General features: G+C 49.5%; 2 protein-coding genes across 30 annotated transcripts in view; one reads left to right on the top strand and one right to left on the bottom strand.

The window, feature by feature from the left end:
- The window catches only part of GOLGA8A (golgi autoantigen, golgin subfamily a, 8A), a 67,050-nt gene that overhangs the window by 25,372 nt on the left and 21,422 nt on the right, over positions 1–20,256 (top strand). For 12 of the 29 annotated variants that reach the window (XR_010151341.1, XM_054666826.1, XM_024348992.3 and 9 more), the window contains exons 2-6: positions 9,081–9,296; positions 9,943–10,139; positions 11,754–11,892; positions 14,721–14,811; positions 16,034–16,081. The gene's annotated coding sequence lies outside the window, so the exon portion shown is untranslated. The remainder of the gene's footprint in view (positions 1–9,080; positions 9,297–9,942; positions 10,140–11,753; positions 11,893–14,720; positions 14,812–16,033; positions 16,082–20,256) is intronic. The other 17 variants (XM_054666834.1, XM_063794041.1, XM_063794038.1 and 14 more) reach the window with 6 other exon arrangements.
- Positions 6,067–7,254, bottom strand: LOC129137192 (amyloid-beta A4 precursor protein-binding family A member 2-like). The gene has a single exon (XM_054667334.1). It carries the CDS (start codon positions 7,188–7,190, stop codon positions 6,093–6,095), a length of 1,098 nt encoding a protein of 365 aa, XP_054523309.1. The 5' UTR covers positions 7,191–7,254; the 3' UTR covers positions 6,067–6,092.

Below are 20,256 nucleotides of genomic sequence, written 5' to 3'. Positions count from 1 at the left end.
ATTTTTTTGAGACAATGTCTCCCTCTTTCTCCCAGACTGGAATGCAGTGGCATGATCATAGCTCACTGCAGCCTCAACCTCCTGGGCTCAAGCAATCCTCCCACCTCAGCCTCCTGAGTAGCTGGGACTACAGGCGGGCACCACCACATCTGGCTAATTTTTATTTTTTCTAGAGATGGGGGTCTCACTGTGTTGCCCAGGCTAGTCTTGAGCTCCTGGGCTCAAGTGATCCTCCCACCTCAGCCTCCCAAAGCACTGAGATTATAGATGTGAGCTACCACACCCAGCCTCCCAATCAGTCTTTTAGTCCTTCTCTCAAATATGAATGAACAAAAGGGGGCATTTTTAAAAAGATGACAAATGATGAGCAACATAGAATAGATATTTTGGGAAAGGCTTTTGAAAGAAAAGACCAAAATAAACTAAGAAAAAAATTATTAAAGAAAAAAGACATGCTAGGGAGAGGACAAAAGAGTATCAAAATAGCTCCTTAAAGACACTTGTGAATATATTACATCTATAAAACAAAACATAAAATATGAATAAGGAGTAATCAGAGAAGAAAAAGTTCTCAGAACTCAGGCTTCATCTTTGGAGTTGGTCCCCAATGAGCCACAACTCCTGTCATTCAGGTCCTCGGAAGGGCCCATTCCACAGTGAATCTAGGTTGGCTCCGAGACTTACTTTAACCTATAGAATGTGGTAGAAATGAAACTGGACCTGTTCTAGGTCTAAGCCTTAAGAACATCTGACAGCTTGCACTTTTGTCTTCTGGAAGCCAAAAAGAAGAACTGACTATCCTCTTGGAGAAAGAGAAGCTACATGTAGAGGGCCAAGAGTATGAGATGCTATGTAGAAAGGCCACATGAAGAAACACCAAGGCAGCAGACCTGTGGGTGAAGAAGCCATCTCAGACGTTCCACTGCAGCTGAGCATCCAGATGACCAGTCCCTGATACTGTCTAACTGCACAGTGAGAGCTGCCAAATGAGACCAGCAGAAAAACTGTCCAGCTAGCCCATTAACCCATACAATAGTGAGAGAGAGACAAATTTGCTGTTTTATGCCATTAAGTTTTGGGATAATTGGTTAAGCAACAATAAATAGCCAAAACAAAACTTAAAGTTATGACTAGCCAAATAAAATTTCCCAAAAGCTTGTATACACATGGTCACAGCAGCAGAATTCATATTAATCAAAAGGTAGAAACAACTCAAATGTCCCTCGGTGGATGAATGGATAAATAAAACTTAATATAGCCCTTCAGCTGCAGTGAGCCGAGATCACACCACTGCACTCCAGCCTGGGCGACAAGTGAAACTCCATCTCAAAAAGTAAAAATGAAAATAAAAATATAGCCATTCAGTGGAATATCATTCAGCCACAAAAGTGAACGAAGTACTGACACGTGCTACAACAGGGATGAACCCTGAAAACATTATGTTGGTGAAATAAGCCAGACACTAAAGGGCACATATTGTCTGATCCCGTCTTTATGGAATATCCGGAATAGGCAAATCCAAAGTGAGAAAAAAAAAACAGATTTTTCGTTGTGGGGGCAAGGGGGAGAGGGAAGAATGGGGAGTGACTGCTTAATAAGTACAGGGTCTCCTCTGGGGGCAGTGAAAACGTTCTGGAACTAAATATCAGAGGTGGTTGCACAACATTGTACTAAATGCCACTGAATTGTACACTTTAAAATGGTAAACTTTATGTTACAAGTGTATTACTACAATTTAAAAATAATGGGAGAAGCAAGAGTAAGGAGAGCCCTCTAAGGGTCTCAAACATACTGCCCTGTGAGAGCCCCTTCACCTAAGCTCTACGGAGGTCACCCGCCAGCTTGTACTGAGCTAACCCTCCAGTGACTGACACCCAGGCAAAGTGGGAGATGACCCAGAAAGGGGCTGGGTCAACCAGGCAGCAGAGGCAGCTGCCCATCAACCACTGACACCCCCTTCTCCTGGTCACCTGCCTCACATACCAGGTGTCACTCTGGGTCCGTTTGTGGGGAAGGTGGAAGCTCCGCCGCTTACAGCCCCCAGAGCTGCAGAACTAGGGAGAATTCCATTTGGTTTTGTTCAGTTCTCAAATGAGAAAATCTTCACCAACCCTTTCTAATACCATTGCTTAGGGGCCAGCATGGCTGGTTCTTCATGTTTGCTGCAAACACCTGCAATTTTTCCATCCTGCTAACTTAAAAGCAAGAAGCCCTGTGTGCATAGTTTAATGACAGCAACCTACTGGGGCTAAAAATCATTCACATGGCTCTATGGAAGGCTCAAGTCTGCAGTTCTCTCAGGAGGCTTGACCTGTGACCTCTCCTGTATTCACCCAGTGGCCTCCACACTCGGCCTCGAGCCCTGCACACATTCTGAGAAAACTAGCTTGACATCTGAAAAATGAATGTAACGATGGTGCCCAAGCCAGAAGGAAATTAAATGACCAATAGTAAGTCAGCATTAGATTTCAGTTTCTAGAGGGCATTTTCTACAGTATTTAACTTCCACTCATTCACACAGGCCAGATCTCTGTTCTCCTAATATGGGGAGTCCACAGTTCCGGTCAATAAGATTAGTCCTAATAAGAAAAAAACTGAGTTTAGTCTCGATGGAACTGCCTGAGGCTACAGACATTAAAACAAAGTCCTACAACTCATAATTTGAAAAACAAGTTTCACCAGATGATCTATAAAGAAGGTACCAATGATCCAGTTAACTTCACTAAATCTACCTGTCTACTTTTAGGAATATACACAGTAGAATATCTGGGATATTTAAAGTTGTGGAAAAGGTGAAAGGATAGCAGAAATCGCTGTTATTTGATGGTGGATTTAACGATATCTGTTTATTTTAATGACACTCACAAGGCATGCCCACAGTCACTTTACTATAAGCCACAGCCTGTAGGATCTGTGTTCCTTCCACTCCTGCCAAGGTGGGATCATGACCCATACAAGACCTAGGAGAGAAGGGGAGGCTCCCCCACTCCCACTCAGGATGTGGTTGTATTATTTACTCATGGCTCATTTTGGTCTTGAATGTCCTCCTGAAACCGCCCAGGGATGTGCCCACCCACCGCCCCACGACCACATACGCTAGGTCCGCAGGTCCACAGGCCTGAATGGGTGTAATCACAGCTCATCCCTACTGTGGCTACATCAAAATAGTTTTGATTTGGCCCAAAATGTTTTTGCTTCTTTGTGGGTGATAGAGTTTGGATATTTGTCCCCACCTCAATCTCATATTGAAATGCAATCCCCAATGCTGGTGGTGGGGCCTGGTGGGAGGTAAGTGTCTGGATCATGGGGCAAATCTCTCATGAATGACTTGGGCCATCCTCTTGGTGATAGGTGAACTCTTGCTCTGAGTTCACAAGAGATCTGGCTGTTTACAAGTGTGTAGCACGCCCCCTGCACAGCCCCCTGATCAATCAATCTCTCTCTCTCTCTCTCCCCCATTCTCACCACATGAAGTGCTAGAACAGCCTAATCCAGTGTGATTCTGGCTACATGGGTTCAGACTGGCTCAACTTAGCTTTAGAGGGTCCAAATTGGCTCGAGCCCGTTCATCATCCAAAAACCTTTTATTTCTTATTTCTTTTATTGTGGTAAGTATACATAATGTAAAATTTACCATCTTAACCATTTTTAGGTGTAGAGTTCAGTGGCATTAAGTACATTCACACTGTTGTGCCATCTTCACCACCATGCATCTCCAGAACTTTTCCATCTTCACAACTGAACCTCTGCACCCATTAAACACCAGCTCCCCACTCCCTGCTCTCTCCAGCCCCTGGCCACCCCCATTCTACTTCCTGTCTCTGTGACTCTACTGTGGGTGCCTCAGAGAAGTGGAATCACACAGTACTTGTCCTTTTGTGACTGGCTCTAGCAGGATGTCCTCAAGGTTTATCCATATTGTAGCCTGTGTCAGAATTTCCTTCCCTTTTCAGGGTGAATGAAATTCTATTGCATGTGAAATCCTTTTCTTTTGTACCGTGTTCGCTATGCCAGCGGCTCAGAAGAGCAAGAGGAGCCCTGACCCGCCACTGCTTTGTCTGTGGAGTGGGTTTTGAGGGCTGGGGAATGGCTGGATGACCCCCCTCTCTTGAAGATGAACACAAATATTTCTAAAAGTGGCTAGCATGCTATTGTTCACATACTTGGAACCCAATGAATGAATCAAGAGGGGGCAGGCAGGCTCCAGAGGCAGAATCAGAGGCCACCTGCAAGCAGGTGAGCCGAAGGACAGAGGCTGATGAGACGAGGGTAAATGAGTGATGCCGCCACACACAGCAACAGCCTCCACCCTGATGTCGCACCCGAGCAGCTCTTGGGGAGCGATGTCTCCCCACCTTAAGTCCAGCTCAGGCTCCCTGACCTGCACAGCCTGGCTGCACCCAGAGCACACCCGGCGGGCCAGCCATGGGGCAGACCCAGAAGTGAGTCAGCACCCAGTGTCTCTTAAAAGGCCCAGTGTCTCTTCAAGGCTGAGTGCGGTGGCTAACACCTGTAACCCCAGCACTTTGGGAGGCTGAGGTGGGTGGATCACCTGAGGTCAGGAGTTCTAGACCAGCCTGGCCAACATGGTGAGACCCTATCTCTACAAAAATACGAAAATTAGCCGGGCATGATTGCGGGTACCTGTAATCCCAGCTACTCGGGAGGTTGAGACAGGAGAACTGCTTGAGCCCGGGAGGCAGAGATTGCAGTGAGCTGAGACCATGCCATTGCACTCCAGCCTGGGCAACAGAGCAAGACTCCATCTCAAAAAAAAAAAAAAAAAAAAAAGGACCAGGACCAGACAGAAGCCTGGACCACAGGCAGCTGTTGACACTACAGGAGCGGAACAGCTTCTATGAGCCTAGCCCAAACATCCTTCAGCTACAACAGTTTGGGCCTTGGCTTGGTCTCAGCTGGAGAGAGATGAGCTTCTCTTCTGTGAAGGTTGACTGGGGAGTTGGGGGCAGACGTGGGTGTGGCAGGTCCTGGAGGCCTCTGTCAGCCCAGGGGGCTCCATTTCATTCCACATCTCCTTTCTGCACATGTCTGAGTTGTGCGTAGTTTTCCTGAGCTGCTCATGGTATTATCTGACATAGGATTAGGAGTTATTCTTGGTCAGCCCCCTATTACCATAGTCCCTTGGGGTAAAATTCCCATGCCTGCCATCACCATGGGACTTCCTATGCATCCCACAGGCCCCTGTAAACACGGAATTGCTGTGCATGACAGGAACACCCCCAAAGTGAAGTCAACTGACACTTAATGTTCTTTAGAGAGAAGACAAGACATTAAAATACAAGTGCTGAAAATCCAGGAGTCGATATGATTTCCATTGCAAACCCAAGCTCTCAGTACACAGAGACACACACACACACACACACACACACACACACACACATTCATGAATTCTCAGAAAAAAATAGTAGTTAAAGGTTTAAAAAATATGAAAGCAGTCCACATAATTGGCCAAATAGAAGTTCCTTCACCCGAGTCCAATAATCACATCTTCTTTATATACTCACAGTGAGGCTTTTTTTTTGGAAGGCGGCTTTTCAAATGTGTTTATTAGAATGCACGCTGACTTTGCTATAATTAAAATACAGTTATGCTGACATCCACTGCCCTCATTAGCATGCGTTTCTTCCCCGAGGTTTTGTCAAACCTTCAAAAAATCCTTTTCCAAATAGGTATTCACAGCTGATTGCCCGTCAGGCCAAGGCCCCCCAGCTTTCAGACATCCGTCCATTGTGAAATGCACTCTGGCCCCGACCCCAGCCACCAGGTCACCCAACACTGGCCGCAGCAGTGGGTGAGCACCAGCACCCCCACGTCTTTGCCACTGCCCTGCTGGTCTGAGTACACCCCTGAGGATTGAGGGGCTCTCCCACACATACTGCCCCACCATGAGCAGACCCAGGGCAGTGGGCAAGAAATCGAACCTGTCTTCTAGGGTGGGAGGAGGGGTGTCTTCTGCGAGACACGAGTTGCCCCTCAGTCCTCAACCGGCTTTAGTCCTGAGTCTGAGCGGTGAGCTTAAGAGTGGCCGGAGCATCCACGCAACATGTCTCCCAACTGGACCAATGAAGAGCTCAGCCACCATTAGAACTATAAGGCACCCAGCACCCCCCACCGCCTCGCTTCAGCATCTGCGAGGCCTGTACCCTGAGGTCCCTTGCTCTAGGGCCCCTCTGCTCCCTTCCCCGGGACAGCCAGAGTCCTACCTGCTCGTGAGGCCACTTCAGCCTCTCTTCTGGGGTCCTGGTCTTGGGCTTGAAGCCTCTCTGGGGGTCTCCGGGGTGCTTGGCCTCGGGAAGGAGGTTCAGCGACTTGGGCCTCGCCTCTTGCCTGCTGGGGCTGCAGCTGGCCTTGATGGGTGGGCAGGCCTCTGCAGAGTCTGCAGGCCCTGGCTCAGGCCCATGCTCAGGGCTGGCCTCACTGGTGCTGGTGATGCTGGTCATGCTCAGGCTTATCTTGATCTCTGCCACGATCTGGTCGATGTCCTCCTCCTGGTCCTCCTGGTCCTCCTGGTCCTCCAGGTCCCCGTCCCCGCACCTCAGGGGGTAGGCAGAAGCGCCGGTGTTCCCGTTAGCCTCCGCAGGGTAGTAGTCCTGGTAGCCCTCTTTGCTGGGACAGTAGTGACCGTCTTCTTCCTGGTCGTGGGCCTCCAGGACGGAGGACACATCCTCCGTGTTGGGCAGTTGGCCATCAGGGTAGTCCTGGCTGCCTTTAGCCCCGTGACCATGGGGCTGCAGGCCCGCCCAGGCCGTCCAGTCCACTGCATCCTGGCACCCGTCAGTGTCCATAGGATGCGCGCCGTGGGCCAGGTACTCCTCCCCGTTGCAGTCCATGCCCTCCAGGTAGCTTTCGTCCTCGGGGCAGTAGCGGATGTGGCAGGGGATGCCCTCCTCCTCCTCAGGGAGGCCCTCGTCATAGTCGTCCTCCTCAGAGGTGTTGTTCACGTAGTCGGAACTGGAGTCCCCATCGGGGCTGTGGTTGTGGCACTCCTGCTCCTTGGGCGTGGGGCTCTCTGGCCGCAGGGCGACCAGCTCCAGGCCCTCGGGCACATAGCCCTCCAAGGGCAGCTCCACGTCCTCGCTCTCGGGCTCCTGGTGGTGGGGGACAGGACCCGGCCTTGCCCTGTGGTCCAACATGCTGCTCCCCGCGCTCTCACGCTTCTGGTGGGCCATGGTAGACGCTTCCGGTGGGCCACGGTAGACTCTTCTGGTGGGGCATGGCGGGCGCTCACACAGCCATCATTCCCCAGAGGCAGCCACTGTGGGGAGGAACATTGGCAAGGACAGAGTCAGAACCCCACAAAGCCTGGCCACATGTGGGGCCACTCCACCGCCACAGCACCTCTAACCACGTTCTCCCACAGCACTGTGAAAAATGATAGCTGAAGATTTTCATTGCTGCAATCTTTTAAAAAACTGGAAACAACCTAAGTATCCATAAATAAGAGAATGTTTTAAAAAGTGACGGCAGAGTTCACGTGCTGAAAGAGTTGGTGGCGTTTTTAAAGAGGCAGGGCAACACGCACTACAGTGAGGGATTTTACAGGCCTGTTTTTGAGGGAAAATGGCAAGTGAGCTACAGCAAGCACACGTGTGTAGATCCCAGTTACAGGTCCGTCAAGATGTCTAGAGAATACACACACTGCCCAGCCCATACATACACGCAAAGACACACAGAAAGGGGAAACCCCTCAAAGGCTTGTCAGCCACGTCCTCTGGGGAGCGGAGGGGGGAGAGAGGTGGGAGGGGAGAGAGAGGTGGGAGCAGAGGGGGCCTGGACATTTTACTTTATTAAAGATGTATGTACTGGTTGAGTGTTTCACCAAAACGCATTTAATATTCACCAGCATTATACTCAAATCCACCTGTGCACCTTTGAGGGTCTCCTCTTCTAGCTGGGGAGATGTCAGCACTGAGACAAAACAACCTGTGGGGAAGGGCAGACAGCGAAGGGAGGAAGCAGGACTTCCCGCGTGGGCTGCTGCTCTGGGCATCAGGAGAGGTGACAAACAAGCTGGTCTCCTCCAGGAAGGCAGCCACTGGAGCAGAGGAGCCAGCCTCCCACAAGATCAGGACATGAGCACGCCACAGGGCACAGCCAGAGACACCTGAGACACAGGAGGCGGTGCTGACCCAAGGGAGGGCAGGACCAGGGGATGTGCCGGCCAGGACAGCCAGGGGTGCACAGGCAGGCAGTATTAATTTGGGGAAAACCAAATCATTCAGTTTCATTCAATGAGTAGTTTGCATGCAAATGTGTGTGGCGGGGGTGTGTGGTGTGTTCATGAGATACAGTGTGTGTGGTGTGTATGTGGTAAATGTGTAGTATGGTGTGGGTGTGTGGTGTTTGTGTGTGTATGGTGGTGGGGCGTCCTGGAGGGTGTGGTGTGTGGAGTGTACTGTGTGTGGTATGTGGTGTGGTGTGATGTGAATGTGATATGTGCGTGTGGTGTGTGTGGAGTGTGATGTGTGGTGTGTGTGGAGTGTAATATAGTGTGGAAGGCTTGAGCGTGTATGTATGTTTTGTGTGCGTGGTGTAGTGTTTGTGGTGTGTGATATGTATGCAGTGTGTGTAATGTGTGTGGTTGGTGTGTGGTGTGTATGGGGTATGTGTGTGGTGTGTATGAGGTGGGCATGGTATGTGTGTGGTGCATGTACGTATGCACACACATGCACACACATGTGCACTGCAGGTGACAGGCAGACCGGCAGCCTGGGACATGCAGCGGTGATCAGCTCAGCCAGGGCAGGGCTCAGGGTGAGAGTGGCCAGGCCCCTGGCAGCTCAGGACCCTGGATGGGAGTCCAGGAGGAAAGAACAAGCTGTTTCCCCATCTCCACCCAAGTTCATCACTAACATGAACCTATAGTCTTCACTGAAACTGTTCCACTTCTGATTAGAATCAGAAACACTTCCAGACGGGCTCAGCACAGCCAAGTGGGGACTGTCCTACAACGACACGGTGTAGGGGTGGGCAAAGGAATCATGGCAGCAGCTACCTTTTGTTTTTTAAAATGTGAAACATTTCTGAATGGATTAAGCAACATCTATTTAATTTAAAAGCTCTACTGAAATGAAGAAAGAAAAACAATACATGCCCAGCTCCAGAGACACGTAAAGGGACAGAGATTGGGGGACAGAAGGAAGTGCATTAATTCCCTCCACGACCCCTGAAGAGCAGCAGTGGGTCTGAGCATCCTATCTCCAGGAAGCAGGCCAGCAGGCAAGCCAGCTGCCACCTCGTTCACCCTGTGCAAAGCACAGGCACCGTCCCCAAAAGTAGGCAAATGACTATCTTATTTGTTCAGGGGAAGCAAAATGGTCCAGGGTTGGTAGCCGCGTTTTTTTCCCAACAAGACCTAACTGCTGTCATCTTTCTCTGGGACCCAGCCTCCCTGAATAGAGTGAAAGGCGGCCAGCAGAACCCAAACTGTTCTGCCACAGGCTCCTCCCCACAGAGCACAGCTCAGTGCAACAGAGTCCCCAAATCCAAGATGCAGAATCCACAAAGAGAAAACCTTCTGCTCCAGAAGGTACTTACAGGAAGTCAAAATTAAAAACACATCTTCTTATGGTTCTTTTTTTCTAACATAATCAATTATTTCTTACTGCAAAACCTAGTTGTTTACCATTTGTAACCAGAAATAGTTTCTCATAAAACAATCATAAAATGTAAGTTATTCAATGACCCATCTCTCTGGAAAAGAATAACACAGTATGAAATTGAGGTATTGCCCCAAAAATCAAGACGATGGGCCGTGAAACTCTAAATACTTGAATTTTTAAGTAACTTCATATCAAGCCCATTTAATAGAAACTATGTCAAGCAGACACACTATTAGAACTGATACGAAAATAAAATTTCAAACTGACACAGCTGTATCAAAAAAAAATAAAAGAGAAAAATTGCTTCATTACCTTTTAGGATTTCCAAAGATGATGTTAAACCCAGCCACAGTTCTGATCTCCAGGAAAGCAATTGCTGTGGTACAAAAGGACAAGGGTTGAAAGAGAACAGTGGGAGCTCTCTTTCCCAACTAACTCACGCAGTGTGACGCAGAGGCTTTCAGCACAGCCCAGGGTGCCCGGGACTGAAAACCCCTTCACCAGCCCCCTCCACAGGTGGGAAATACTCGGATCTTCATTCCTGTGACACAAGACCTTGAAAGTTGCTGGAAAATGCTAGTCCCATCTGACTGGGGCAGCATTTTCATTTATTGCACACCATTGGGTTTTTTTGTTTGTTTTTGTGGTTTTATTTGTTTATTTTTTTTGAGATGGAGTTTTGCTCTGTTGGCCAGCCTGGAGTGCAGTGGCACAATCTTTGCTCACTGCAACCTCTGCCTCCCAGGTTCAAGCAATTCTCCTGCCTCAGCCTCCCGAGTAGCTGGGATTACAGGCGCGTGCCACCATGCCTGGCTAATTTTTGTATTTTTTTAGTAGAGACAGAGTTTCACCATGTTGGCCAGGCTAGTCTTGAACTCCTGACCTCAAGTGACCCACCCACCTCGGCCTCCCAAAGTGCTGGGATTACAAGCTTGAGCCACTATGCCCAACCACCATTAAGATTTTGGCAGGAATCATTGTGCTAGACACCACTATCCCACCAATCACTGAGCACTTTTCATTTCCTGCCGCTGGTGCTGTTGGATACCTTATGGCAAGCTGCCGTCCCTGCCCACCCACCTGAGGACAGGAACCTCCAACTCTGCCTTGCCAGAACTGACCACTGTGTCTGACAGATGGTGAGTCCTTTGCTGTACATGGCCCTCAAAAAAATGAGGCAATTCTTTCACTCAGACCAAAGTAAGCAAATGCTGAAAGACCTTATAATGAAACATCACATTCCCCAATCTGGACTTCCCCACTCCGCTGGCCAACTTTGTCGTTTCTGATTTTAATTCTACTGGTGATTATTTTCCACCTCTCTAAATAATTTTTGAACTCTCTTTCTGGGTATATCAACTTCGGATACTATTTAGTGGCATCCCATTATGAGAGGTGAGCTTTGCAGACCACAACCTCCCAGGCTCTGATGGAAGTGAACAGAGGATCGCACCAGCTACTGCAGTTATGCAGAGGGGCTTTCCATTCTTAGCAAGAGCACTGGGATAAAAGAGATCCTTCCAAGAGCTCCCACCTAACTCTGGGAACACAGAAGCATCCTTTAAAAGCCCTGTGGTCACACAGCCTTCAGCATGCATACAGGCTCTTTTCTTAGCTTTATAAAGCCCCAGATAGGCTGGTACTAACATGATGCAACCCTGTCTCTACTAAAAATATAAACAAATTAGCTGGGCGTGGTGATGGATGTCTGAAATCCCAGCTACTCAGGAGACTGAGGCACGAGAATCACTTGAACCTGGGAGGCAGAGTTTGTAGTGAGCAGAGATCACCCCTGTATACGCCCACCTGGGTGACAGAGTGAGACTCTGTTTTAAAAAAGGAAAGAAAAATTAAAGAAGTAAATAAATAAATGATGGCTTATTTCATAATAGTTATGACTTTGTAAAGCTTTGAAATCTGCTTTACCCAGAGTCTAGCTTTTAAATACAATGTAGGATATAGAAGGTGGGAGCCTCTTGAATGGAATGTGGGGGCTTTTTCTCTCTCCCCATAGGATAGATATATTCTGTTTCTTGTCCCCCATTGAGTCAAGAATAATTTAACTTTTGGCATAAGAAACTGCTGAAGAAAAATAGGTTGAATAAGCTAACATTTTTCTTCTTTTTGCAGGATATAGAAGACTTAGATCACTACGAGATGAAAGCAGAGCCCATTAGTGGGAAAAAGTTGGAGGATGAAGGAATTGCAAAAGAAAATTTGGCAATATTAGAGAAATTAGGAAGACTGAAAGGCAAGAGCGTTTAACTGCGTAAGTGTGTATAAATAGCTAGAGCCTGGATTTTTGTTTAAGTAATTATAGTTAATACCAGGCAATTCATGAACATGCCAATCTCAGCTGCTCTCCTCCATTCCTGCCGTAGTGGTAGATTCAGTCACATGTTTATTGGTTTTGAGACAGGGTCTTGCTCTGTCGCCTGGGCTAGAGTGTGGTGGCACAATCATAGTTCACTGAAGCCTTAATCTCCCGGGCTCCAGTGATCCTCCTGCCTCACCCTCCCAAGTGTCTTGGACTATGGGCATGAGCCACCACACCAGGCTAATTTTTTAGATTTTTTAGTAGAGATGGGGTCTCACTATGTTGACCATGCTGGTCTTGAACACCTGAGTTCACGCGATCCTCCTACCTCAGCCTGCCAAAGTGCTGGGATTACAGGCATGAGCCACCGTCCCTAGCCACGGTCATATGTTCTCTTGCCCAAGGTTATCTTTCTCATCTATGAACAGCCACTTTTTACCCTGTTCATCTGCTGTTCACATCCTGGAACCACCTGCTGATCCCTGTATATGCCCCTTTCCAGCCTGTTTATGCTGTTTTCTCTGCTTACTTTCCTTCTGTGGCATCTGTATATTTACATTCATTCTCTCCTACAAAACACAACTCAAATTATTTCTCCTTCATGAAGCTGACTTTGGTCCATCCTGCTCTGACCAAATCAAAACTAATTCTTCTCTTTTGACTTAACATCTCTTTTATGTGAAGCGGCAGGATGTGAAAGGAACACTGAGTTTGGTGACAAGCACACCTTTTTTGGTTTCACTTTGCTCAAGTCTAAAGTATGGATAGATAGTACATACCTTTTGGATGACTGCTATGAAAAATCAATGAGAATGATGTGTGTATATACATGAAATGCTCAGACAGAGTAGGGAAACGTCAGATGATTGTCTGAACACTTACTACTTCCTGCCTTGTATTAGAGCTATTTACCAACTCCATGAAAGCCGAGGAGCAGTTACTTTGTCTTGGGCACAGGTTCTCCAAAACAGGGAATGAATTGTTAGGCAAGTAGATGCCAAGTGTTGAAACCAGATAGATTACTCTCCCTCCTTCAGTCTTAGTTATATATTAATTTAATTAGTAATTTTTCCCAGAGGAGAGAAATTTAGTCAATTTCTCATATCTTATTTAAAAAACTGAGTTTGTAGCATTTGAAATAATGTTAGTATACTTTCCGTGTCTTGTGATCGATTCCAGTTTATCTTCAAAACAAGTATAAATTATTGAACACTTTTGCATGACCGATACTATGTTAAGTACTTTATACTTTCTATATGCTCTCATTTAGTCTTCATAGCCGCTGTGTGAAACAGATGCTCTTCATATTTTAGAGATAGGAGAAACTTCTCATATTTTATAGATAGGAAATGAGGTCATGGTTACATATCTAGGAAGTAAGATCTTCGTAAACTTGATTTTTTTTCTTTTTCAAAGTATAGTGCAGTCTTTAAAACCTTTAGTTTCACATGACTAAAAAGTAGTTCCATTTCTACTTAGTCTTAGGATAAGATATCGATGTGTTTTCATCTTTAGAGAAGTCCCCACACTGAAAAACTGAAACCAGTTGCATGTAGGTACACGTGTTTCTCAGTGTGTCAATGTGTGAACTAGACCATCTGTGTAATATTCTTGCTTGTAGTCTTATGAATGGAAGTCTCTTTTAGTTAGTAATGTGTCACCTTGAGTGTCTTCTAGCATTTTCAAAAATTGCTGGGGTTTGGAATAGACTCATACTAAATTCTGTGCTATCATGGAGTCCATGGTGGTCTGAACATGTTGGCTAGAGTTTTTCAGATGATAAGAAATAGGAAACGAACCAGACTTGTGTCTAGTTTTATATTCTCTTGAAACTTCATAATGCTTCATTTAATTGGACTTTTTTTTTTTTTTTTTTTTACTTCTTGAAATGTTGAGTGTTGGAAATGTTTTTATAGGTCCATCGAAATTTTTTTGTCATTTTCTTGATAGAGTGAACTCTTGCTTGATTTTTATCTTCTAGGAAAAAGCTCAAGCTTGAATAATATTGGTTGGAAAGTAAATAAGAGTAATATATTTCATTATACAGAGAATGATTGCCAAGTTGATTTTTATGACTTTTCCCCCAGTTTTGAAAGCAATATAATTAACTCGTATTGTAGATGTAGTTATGTTATTACTTTTAAAATATGTCGGTGTAGTACAAGCTACTATGGATGGTGGGAGGCTGAGGCAGGAAGATCTTTTGAGCTTGGAGACATTAAGGCTGCACATGAGCTGTGATTGCACCATTATATTCCACCCTGGGTGAGAGAGCGAGACACCTTGTCTCTTAAAACAAACAAAAAAACAAAAAAGGGGAGTGGGGGATGGGAGTCATATTAGAAATCTATATATAGGACAATTGTGGAAAAATAACGATTTTTTAGTGATTTAACTTTTCATAGTTCCGTCCATGGCAAATTGTTCTCCTTGAACTGCTTGACTAATAATACAAGTTTAGGAAAGCATATTAAACTTCTTTTGAATTCTTGAGAAAATTATATACATGTGACTGTTTTCCTTTAGAATGACTGCAAACTCTGAACCCCCTTATTAGATTAGATTTAGGCTATTATGATCTCTTTTGGACGTTCATTCTAAAGGAGCTGGAAGCTATAGTGACCTCTGTTTTTCCTGAGGATATAGAGCAGCTTAAGATCTTCTCTTTCTTGAACTTACCCTAGGTGCTCTATTTTAGCTTTCAGATTGGTTCATTTTTGAGTTAGTTGAAAAAAAATATATCTTTTTGTTTGAACTGTTTTTTGTTTTGTGATTCTTAGGGTTGACCCTGCTAGTCCTTTGCACAGTGATCTTCAGATCTTAAAAGAAAAAGAAGGCATAGGAGATACTTTGCTTAACTTATCTTTTAAGGTAAGAAAATTGTTACGGGACTCTCTGTTTTTCTAATGGGAGTGTATATTTGTACAAGTGTTTTGGAAAACAATTTGGTAAAGTGGAAGATACTCATACACTATGGTTCAGGAATCTTGTGGATATATACTCCACCAGAAATGAGTACATAGGCACCAGGAGACACCGGAATGTTCAGAGCAGCATCATTTATCATAACCCCAAACAGAAAATAACCCAAGTGTTCATTCCAAGAAAATGAAGAATTGTGGTATTCATAAAATGGCTCACAGCTGTGTGGGAAAGATGGGCGAACCTTGAACACTACGTTAAGCGAAAGAGACCAGACCCCCAAAATCTATTTTGTACAATTTCCTCTATATAGAGTTCAACAATAGGGAAAACTAATGTTGGTTAGGGCACACACTCTTAGTGGAGGCAATATCGCCTGCCGTGGAGTGAAAATTGGTCCTTAGAGGGAAAGAAAATCTTACCTATTATAATGGTCTGCTGCCCTCCAAAGGGCCGTATAACATGAACCGACATACAGTATATCTGTGGTGTTAAAATTCCATGGGGAATGGGGGTAGAATTAGGAAGAAAACTTCTAAAAAGGCTTCTTAGGGGGACAAAAATGAAAAGAAAACAGAGAAACACTTATTTCTGGATTCATACTTGGGCAGTAAAACTATTAAGAACAAAGAGGTGATCACATAGAGGTTAGGGGAAGGAGTCCATCCAGGTGGGAGGTAGGGATGTGTGACCTGAAAGGGACATCTGTGGGCTTCTTGGATACTGGGTGGAATATATTTCAGGACCAGGTTGGTGGTTACATGGGCAAATAATTTACAATAACTTGTTAAGGTATACCTTAAGGTATATTTTATGTAACTTTCTGAATGTATGTGTTATATTTAATAAAGTATTTTTAAGATACTAAAAATAAAGTTTACAAAGGAATAACGATGGAATCTAGAAGAAATGTTAGTGATCTAGAAGAAATGTTAATGGAATCTAGATAAGATGTAATGGTTTAAAATCTATGGCTATATGCGGTATTTTGATGAAAAAAACAGACATAAAAGAATACTTTCTTGTACTTACTCTAAGGATGGTACTAGTTTTCTAAAAGCTTCGTACTTAGCTTTTTGTGTGTATATTTTTGCTTGTGGATATATCTTATGATTGAACTTTCTTGATATGACCCTAATGTCAGTATTTTCTCTCACTTTTGTTATCATAGAAACTGTTGTCGTTGTCAACTGGGTTGTCTTCCTGAAGTATGAATCCGGTATGTATTGCCTGAATTTGCTAATGGCTACTTCTTTATGGATTCATACGGGGTAACGAATAAAGCACGCAGGCCTAAAACAAAACACAAAAAACTAGGCAGGTATCTTTCTTTTTTAAAACATTAAATCATACATCCATATGCCCAACACCAAACAAGAAATAGAACCTTTGGCTGGGCGTGGTGGCTCACGCCTATAATCCTAGCACTTTGGGAGGCCAAGGCAGGCAGATCACCTGAGGTCAGGAGTTCAAGAGCAGGCTGGCCAACATGGTGAAACCCCTTCTCTACTAAAAATACAAAAATATTAGCCAGGCATGGTGGCGGGCACCTGTAATGTAACCCCCGCTTCGTGGGAGGCTGAGCTGGGAGAATCACTTGAACCCAGGAGGCAGGAGTTGCAGTGGGCCGAGATTGTGCCATTGCACTCCAGCCTTGGTGACGAGAGAAACTCCGTCTCAAAAAATATATATATAAAAAAGAAATAGAAAAAAAGAGAGAAGGACTGTGTGGTAGATAGAGCTCCCTCTCCCCTCTCCCCTCTCCCCTCTCCCCTCCCCCCTCCCCCTCTCCCCTCTCCCCTCTTTCCACGGTCTCCCTCTGATGCCGAGCCGAAGCTGGACGGTACTGCTGCCATCTCAGCTCACTGCAACCTCCCTGCCCGATTCTCCTGCCTCAGCCTGCCGAGTGCCTGCGATTGCAGGCGTGTGCCGCCACGCCTGACTGGTTTTCGTATTTTTTTGGTGGAGACGGGGTTTCGATGTGTCGGCTGGGCTGGTCTCCAGCTCCTAACCGCGAGTGATCCGCCAGCCTCGGCCTCCCGAGGTGCCGGGATTGCAGACGGAGTCTCGTTAACTCAGTGCTCAATGGCGCCCAGGCTGGAGTGCAGTGGCGTGATCTCGGCTCGCTACAACCACCTCCCAGCCGCCTGCCTTGGCCTCCCTAAGTGCCGAGATTGCAGCCTCTGCCTGGCAGCCACCCCGTCTGGGAAGTGAGGAGCGTCTCCGCCTGACCGCCCATCGTCTGGGATGTGAGGAGCCCCTCTGCCTGGCTGCCCAGTCTGGAAAGTGAGGAGCGTCTCTGCCCGGCCGCCATCCCATCTAGGAAGTGAGGAGCGCCTCTTCCCGGCCGCCATCACATCTGGGAAGTGAGGAGCGTCTCCGCCTGACCGCCCATCGTCTGGGATGTGAGGAGCCCCTCTGCCTGGCTGCCCAGTCTGGAAAGTGAGGAGCGTCTCTGCCCGGCCGCCATCACATCTGGGAAGTGAGGAGCGTCTCTGCCCGGCCGCCCATCGTCTGAGATGTGGGGAGCACCTCTGCCCTGCCGCCCCGTCCGGGATGTGAGGAGTGTCTCTGCCCGGCTGCCCTGTCTGAGAAGTGAGGAGACCCTCTGCCTGGCAACCGCCCCGTCTGAGAAGTGAGGAGCCCCTCCGCCTGGCAGCCACCCCGTCTGAGAAGTGAGGAGCGTCCTCCCTCCTCGTCTGGGAGGGAGGTGGGGGGGTCAGCCCCCCGCCCGGCCAGCCGCCCCGTCCGGGAGGTGAGGGGCACCTCTGCCCGGCTGCCCCTACCGGGAAGTGAGGAGCCCCTCTGCCCGGCCAGCCGCCTCGTCCGGGAGGGAGGTGGGGGGGTCAGCCCCCCGCCTGGCCAGCCGCCCCATCCGGGAGGCGAGGGGTGCCTCTGCCCGGCCGCCCCTACTGGGAAGTGAGGAGCCCCTCTGCCCGGCCAGCCGCCCCGTCCGGGAGGGAGGTGGGGGGGTCAGCCCCCCTCCCAGCCAGCCGCCCCATCCGGGAGGGAGGTGGGGGGGTCAGCCCCCCGCCCGGCCAGCCGCCCCGTCCGGGAGGGAGGTGGGGGGATCAGCCCCCCGCCTGGCCAGCCGCCCCGTCCGGGAGGGAGGTGGGGGGATCAGCCCCCTGCCCGGCCAGCCGCCCTGTCCAGGAGGTGGGGGGGGCGCCTCTGCCCGGCCGCCCCTACTGGGAAGTGAGGAGCCCCTCTGCCCGGCCAGCCGCTCTGTCTGGGAGGGAGGTGGGGGGGTCAGCCCCCGGCCCGGCCAGCCGCCCCGTCCGGGAGGGAGGTGGGGGGGTTAGCCCCCCGCCTGGCCAGCCGCCCCATCCGGGAGGTGAGGGGCGCCTCTGCCCGGCCGCCCCTTCTGGGAAGTGAGGAGCCCCTCTGCCCGGCCAGCCGCCCCGTCCGGGAGGGAGGTGGGGGGGTCAGCCCCCCGCCCGGCCAGCCGCCCCGTCCGGGAGGGAGGTGGGGGGGTCAGCCCCCCGCCCGGCCAGCCGCCCCGTCCGGGAGGGAGGTGGGGGGGTCAGCCCCCCGCCCGGCCAGCCGCCCCGTCCGGGAGGGAGGTGGGGGGGTCAGCCCCCCGCCCGGCCAGCCGCCCCGTCCGGGAGGGAGGTGGGGGGGTCAGCCCCCCGCCCGGCCAGCCGCCCCGTCCGGGAGGGAGGTGGGGGGGTCAGCCCCCCGCCCGGCCAGCCGCCCCGTCCGGGAGGGAGGTGGGGGGGTCAGCCCCCCGCCCGGCCAGCCGCCCTGTCCGGGAGGTGAGGGGCGCCTCTGCCCGGCCGCCCCTACCGGGAAGTGAGGAGCCCCTCTGCCCGGCCAGCCGCCCCCTCCGGGAGGGAGGTGGGGGGGTCAGCCCCCCACCCGGCCAGCCGCCCCGTCCGGGAGGGAGGTGGGGGGGTCAGCCCCCCGCCCGGCCAGCCGCCCCGTCCGGGAGGGAGGTGGGGGGTCAGCCCCCCGCCCGGCCAGCCGCCCCGTCCGGGAGGGAGGTGGGGGGGTCAGCCCCCCGCCCGGCCAGCCGCCCTGTCCGGGAGGTGAGGGGCGCCTCTGCCCGGCCGCCCCTACCGGGAAGTGAGGAGCCCCTCTGCCCGGCCAGCCGCCCCCTCCGGGAGGGAGGTGGGGGGGGTCAGCCCCCTGCCGGGCCAGCCGCCCCGTCGGGGAAGTGAGGGGCGCCTCTGCCCAGCCGCCCCTACTGGGAAGTGAGGAGCCCCTCTGCCTGGCCAGCCGCCCTGTCCGGGAGGGAGGTGGGGGGTCAGCCCCCCGCCCGGCCAGCCGCCCCGTCCGGGAGGGAGGTGGGGGGGGTCAGCCCCCCGCCCGGCCAGCCGCCCCGTCCGGGAGGTGAGGGGCGCTTCTGCCCGGCCGCCCCTACTGGGAAGTGAGGAGCTCCTCTGCCCGGCCACCACCCCATCTGGGAGGTGTACTCAACAGCTCATTGAGAACGGGCCATGAAGACAATGGCGGTTTTGTGGAATAGAAAGGGGGGAAAGGTGGGGAAAAGATTGAGAAATCGGATGGTTGCCGTGTCTGTGTAGAAAGAGGTAGACACGGGAGACTTTTCATTTTGTTCTGTACTAAGAAAAATTCTTCTGCCTTGGGATCCTGTTGATCTGTGACCTTACCCCCAACCCTGTGCTCTCTGAAACATGTGCTGTATCCACTCAGGGTTGAATGGATTAAGGGCGGTGCAAGATGTGCTTTGTTAAACAGATGCTTGAAGGCAGCATGTTCGTTAAGAGTCATCACCACTCCTTAATCTCAAGTACCCAGGGACACAAACACTGCGGAAGGCCGCAGGGTCCTCTGCCTAGGAAAACCAGAGAACTTTGTTCACTTGTTTATCTGCTGACCTTCCCTCCACTATTGTCCTGTGACCCTGCCAAATCCCCCTCTGCGAGAAACACCCAAGAATGATCAATAAAAAAGAAAAAAAAAAAAAAAGAGAGACAAAGTCTTGCTCTCTTGTCTAGGCTGGAGTGTGGTGGCGTGATCATAGTTTGCTGTAACCTCCAACCCCTGGGCTCAAGTGATCCTTCCACCTCAGCCTCCTGAGTAGCTAGGACTACGTAAGTGTACCACCCCACCTGGTCATTTTTTAAACTTTTTGGAGAGATAAGGTCTCTTATGTTGTCCAGGCTAGTCTTGAACTCTTGGCCTCAAGGCGTCCTCCTGCCTTGGCCTCCCAGAGTGATAAGATTAGAGGTGTGAGCTGCAGCCACAGCGGAGACAGGGTCTCCCTCTGTTACTGAGGCTGGAGATCATGGCTCACTGCAACCTCAGCCTCCCAAGGCTCAAGTGATCCTCCTGCCTCAGCCCCCGGAGTAGCAGGGACAACAGGTGCACACCACCATACTGGGCTAATTTTTGTATTTTTAGTAGAAACGGGGTTTTGCCATGTTGGCC

This window comes from Pan troglodytes, chromosome 16 (assembly GCF_028858775.2).
Source record: "Pan troglodytes isolate AG18354 chromosome 16, NHGRI_mPanTro3-v2.0_pri, whole genome shotgun sequence".
NCBI lineage: Eukaryota > Metazoa > Chordata > Mammalia > Primates > Hominidae > Pan > Pan troglodytes.
This window is presented reverse-complemented; position numbering and strand designations above follow the sequence as displayed.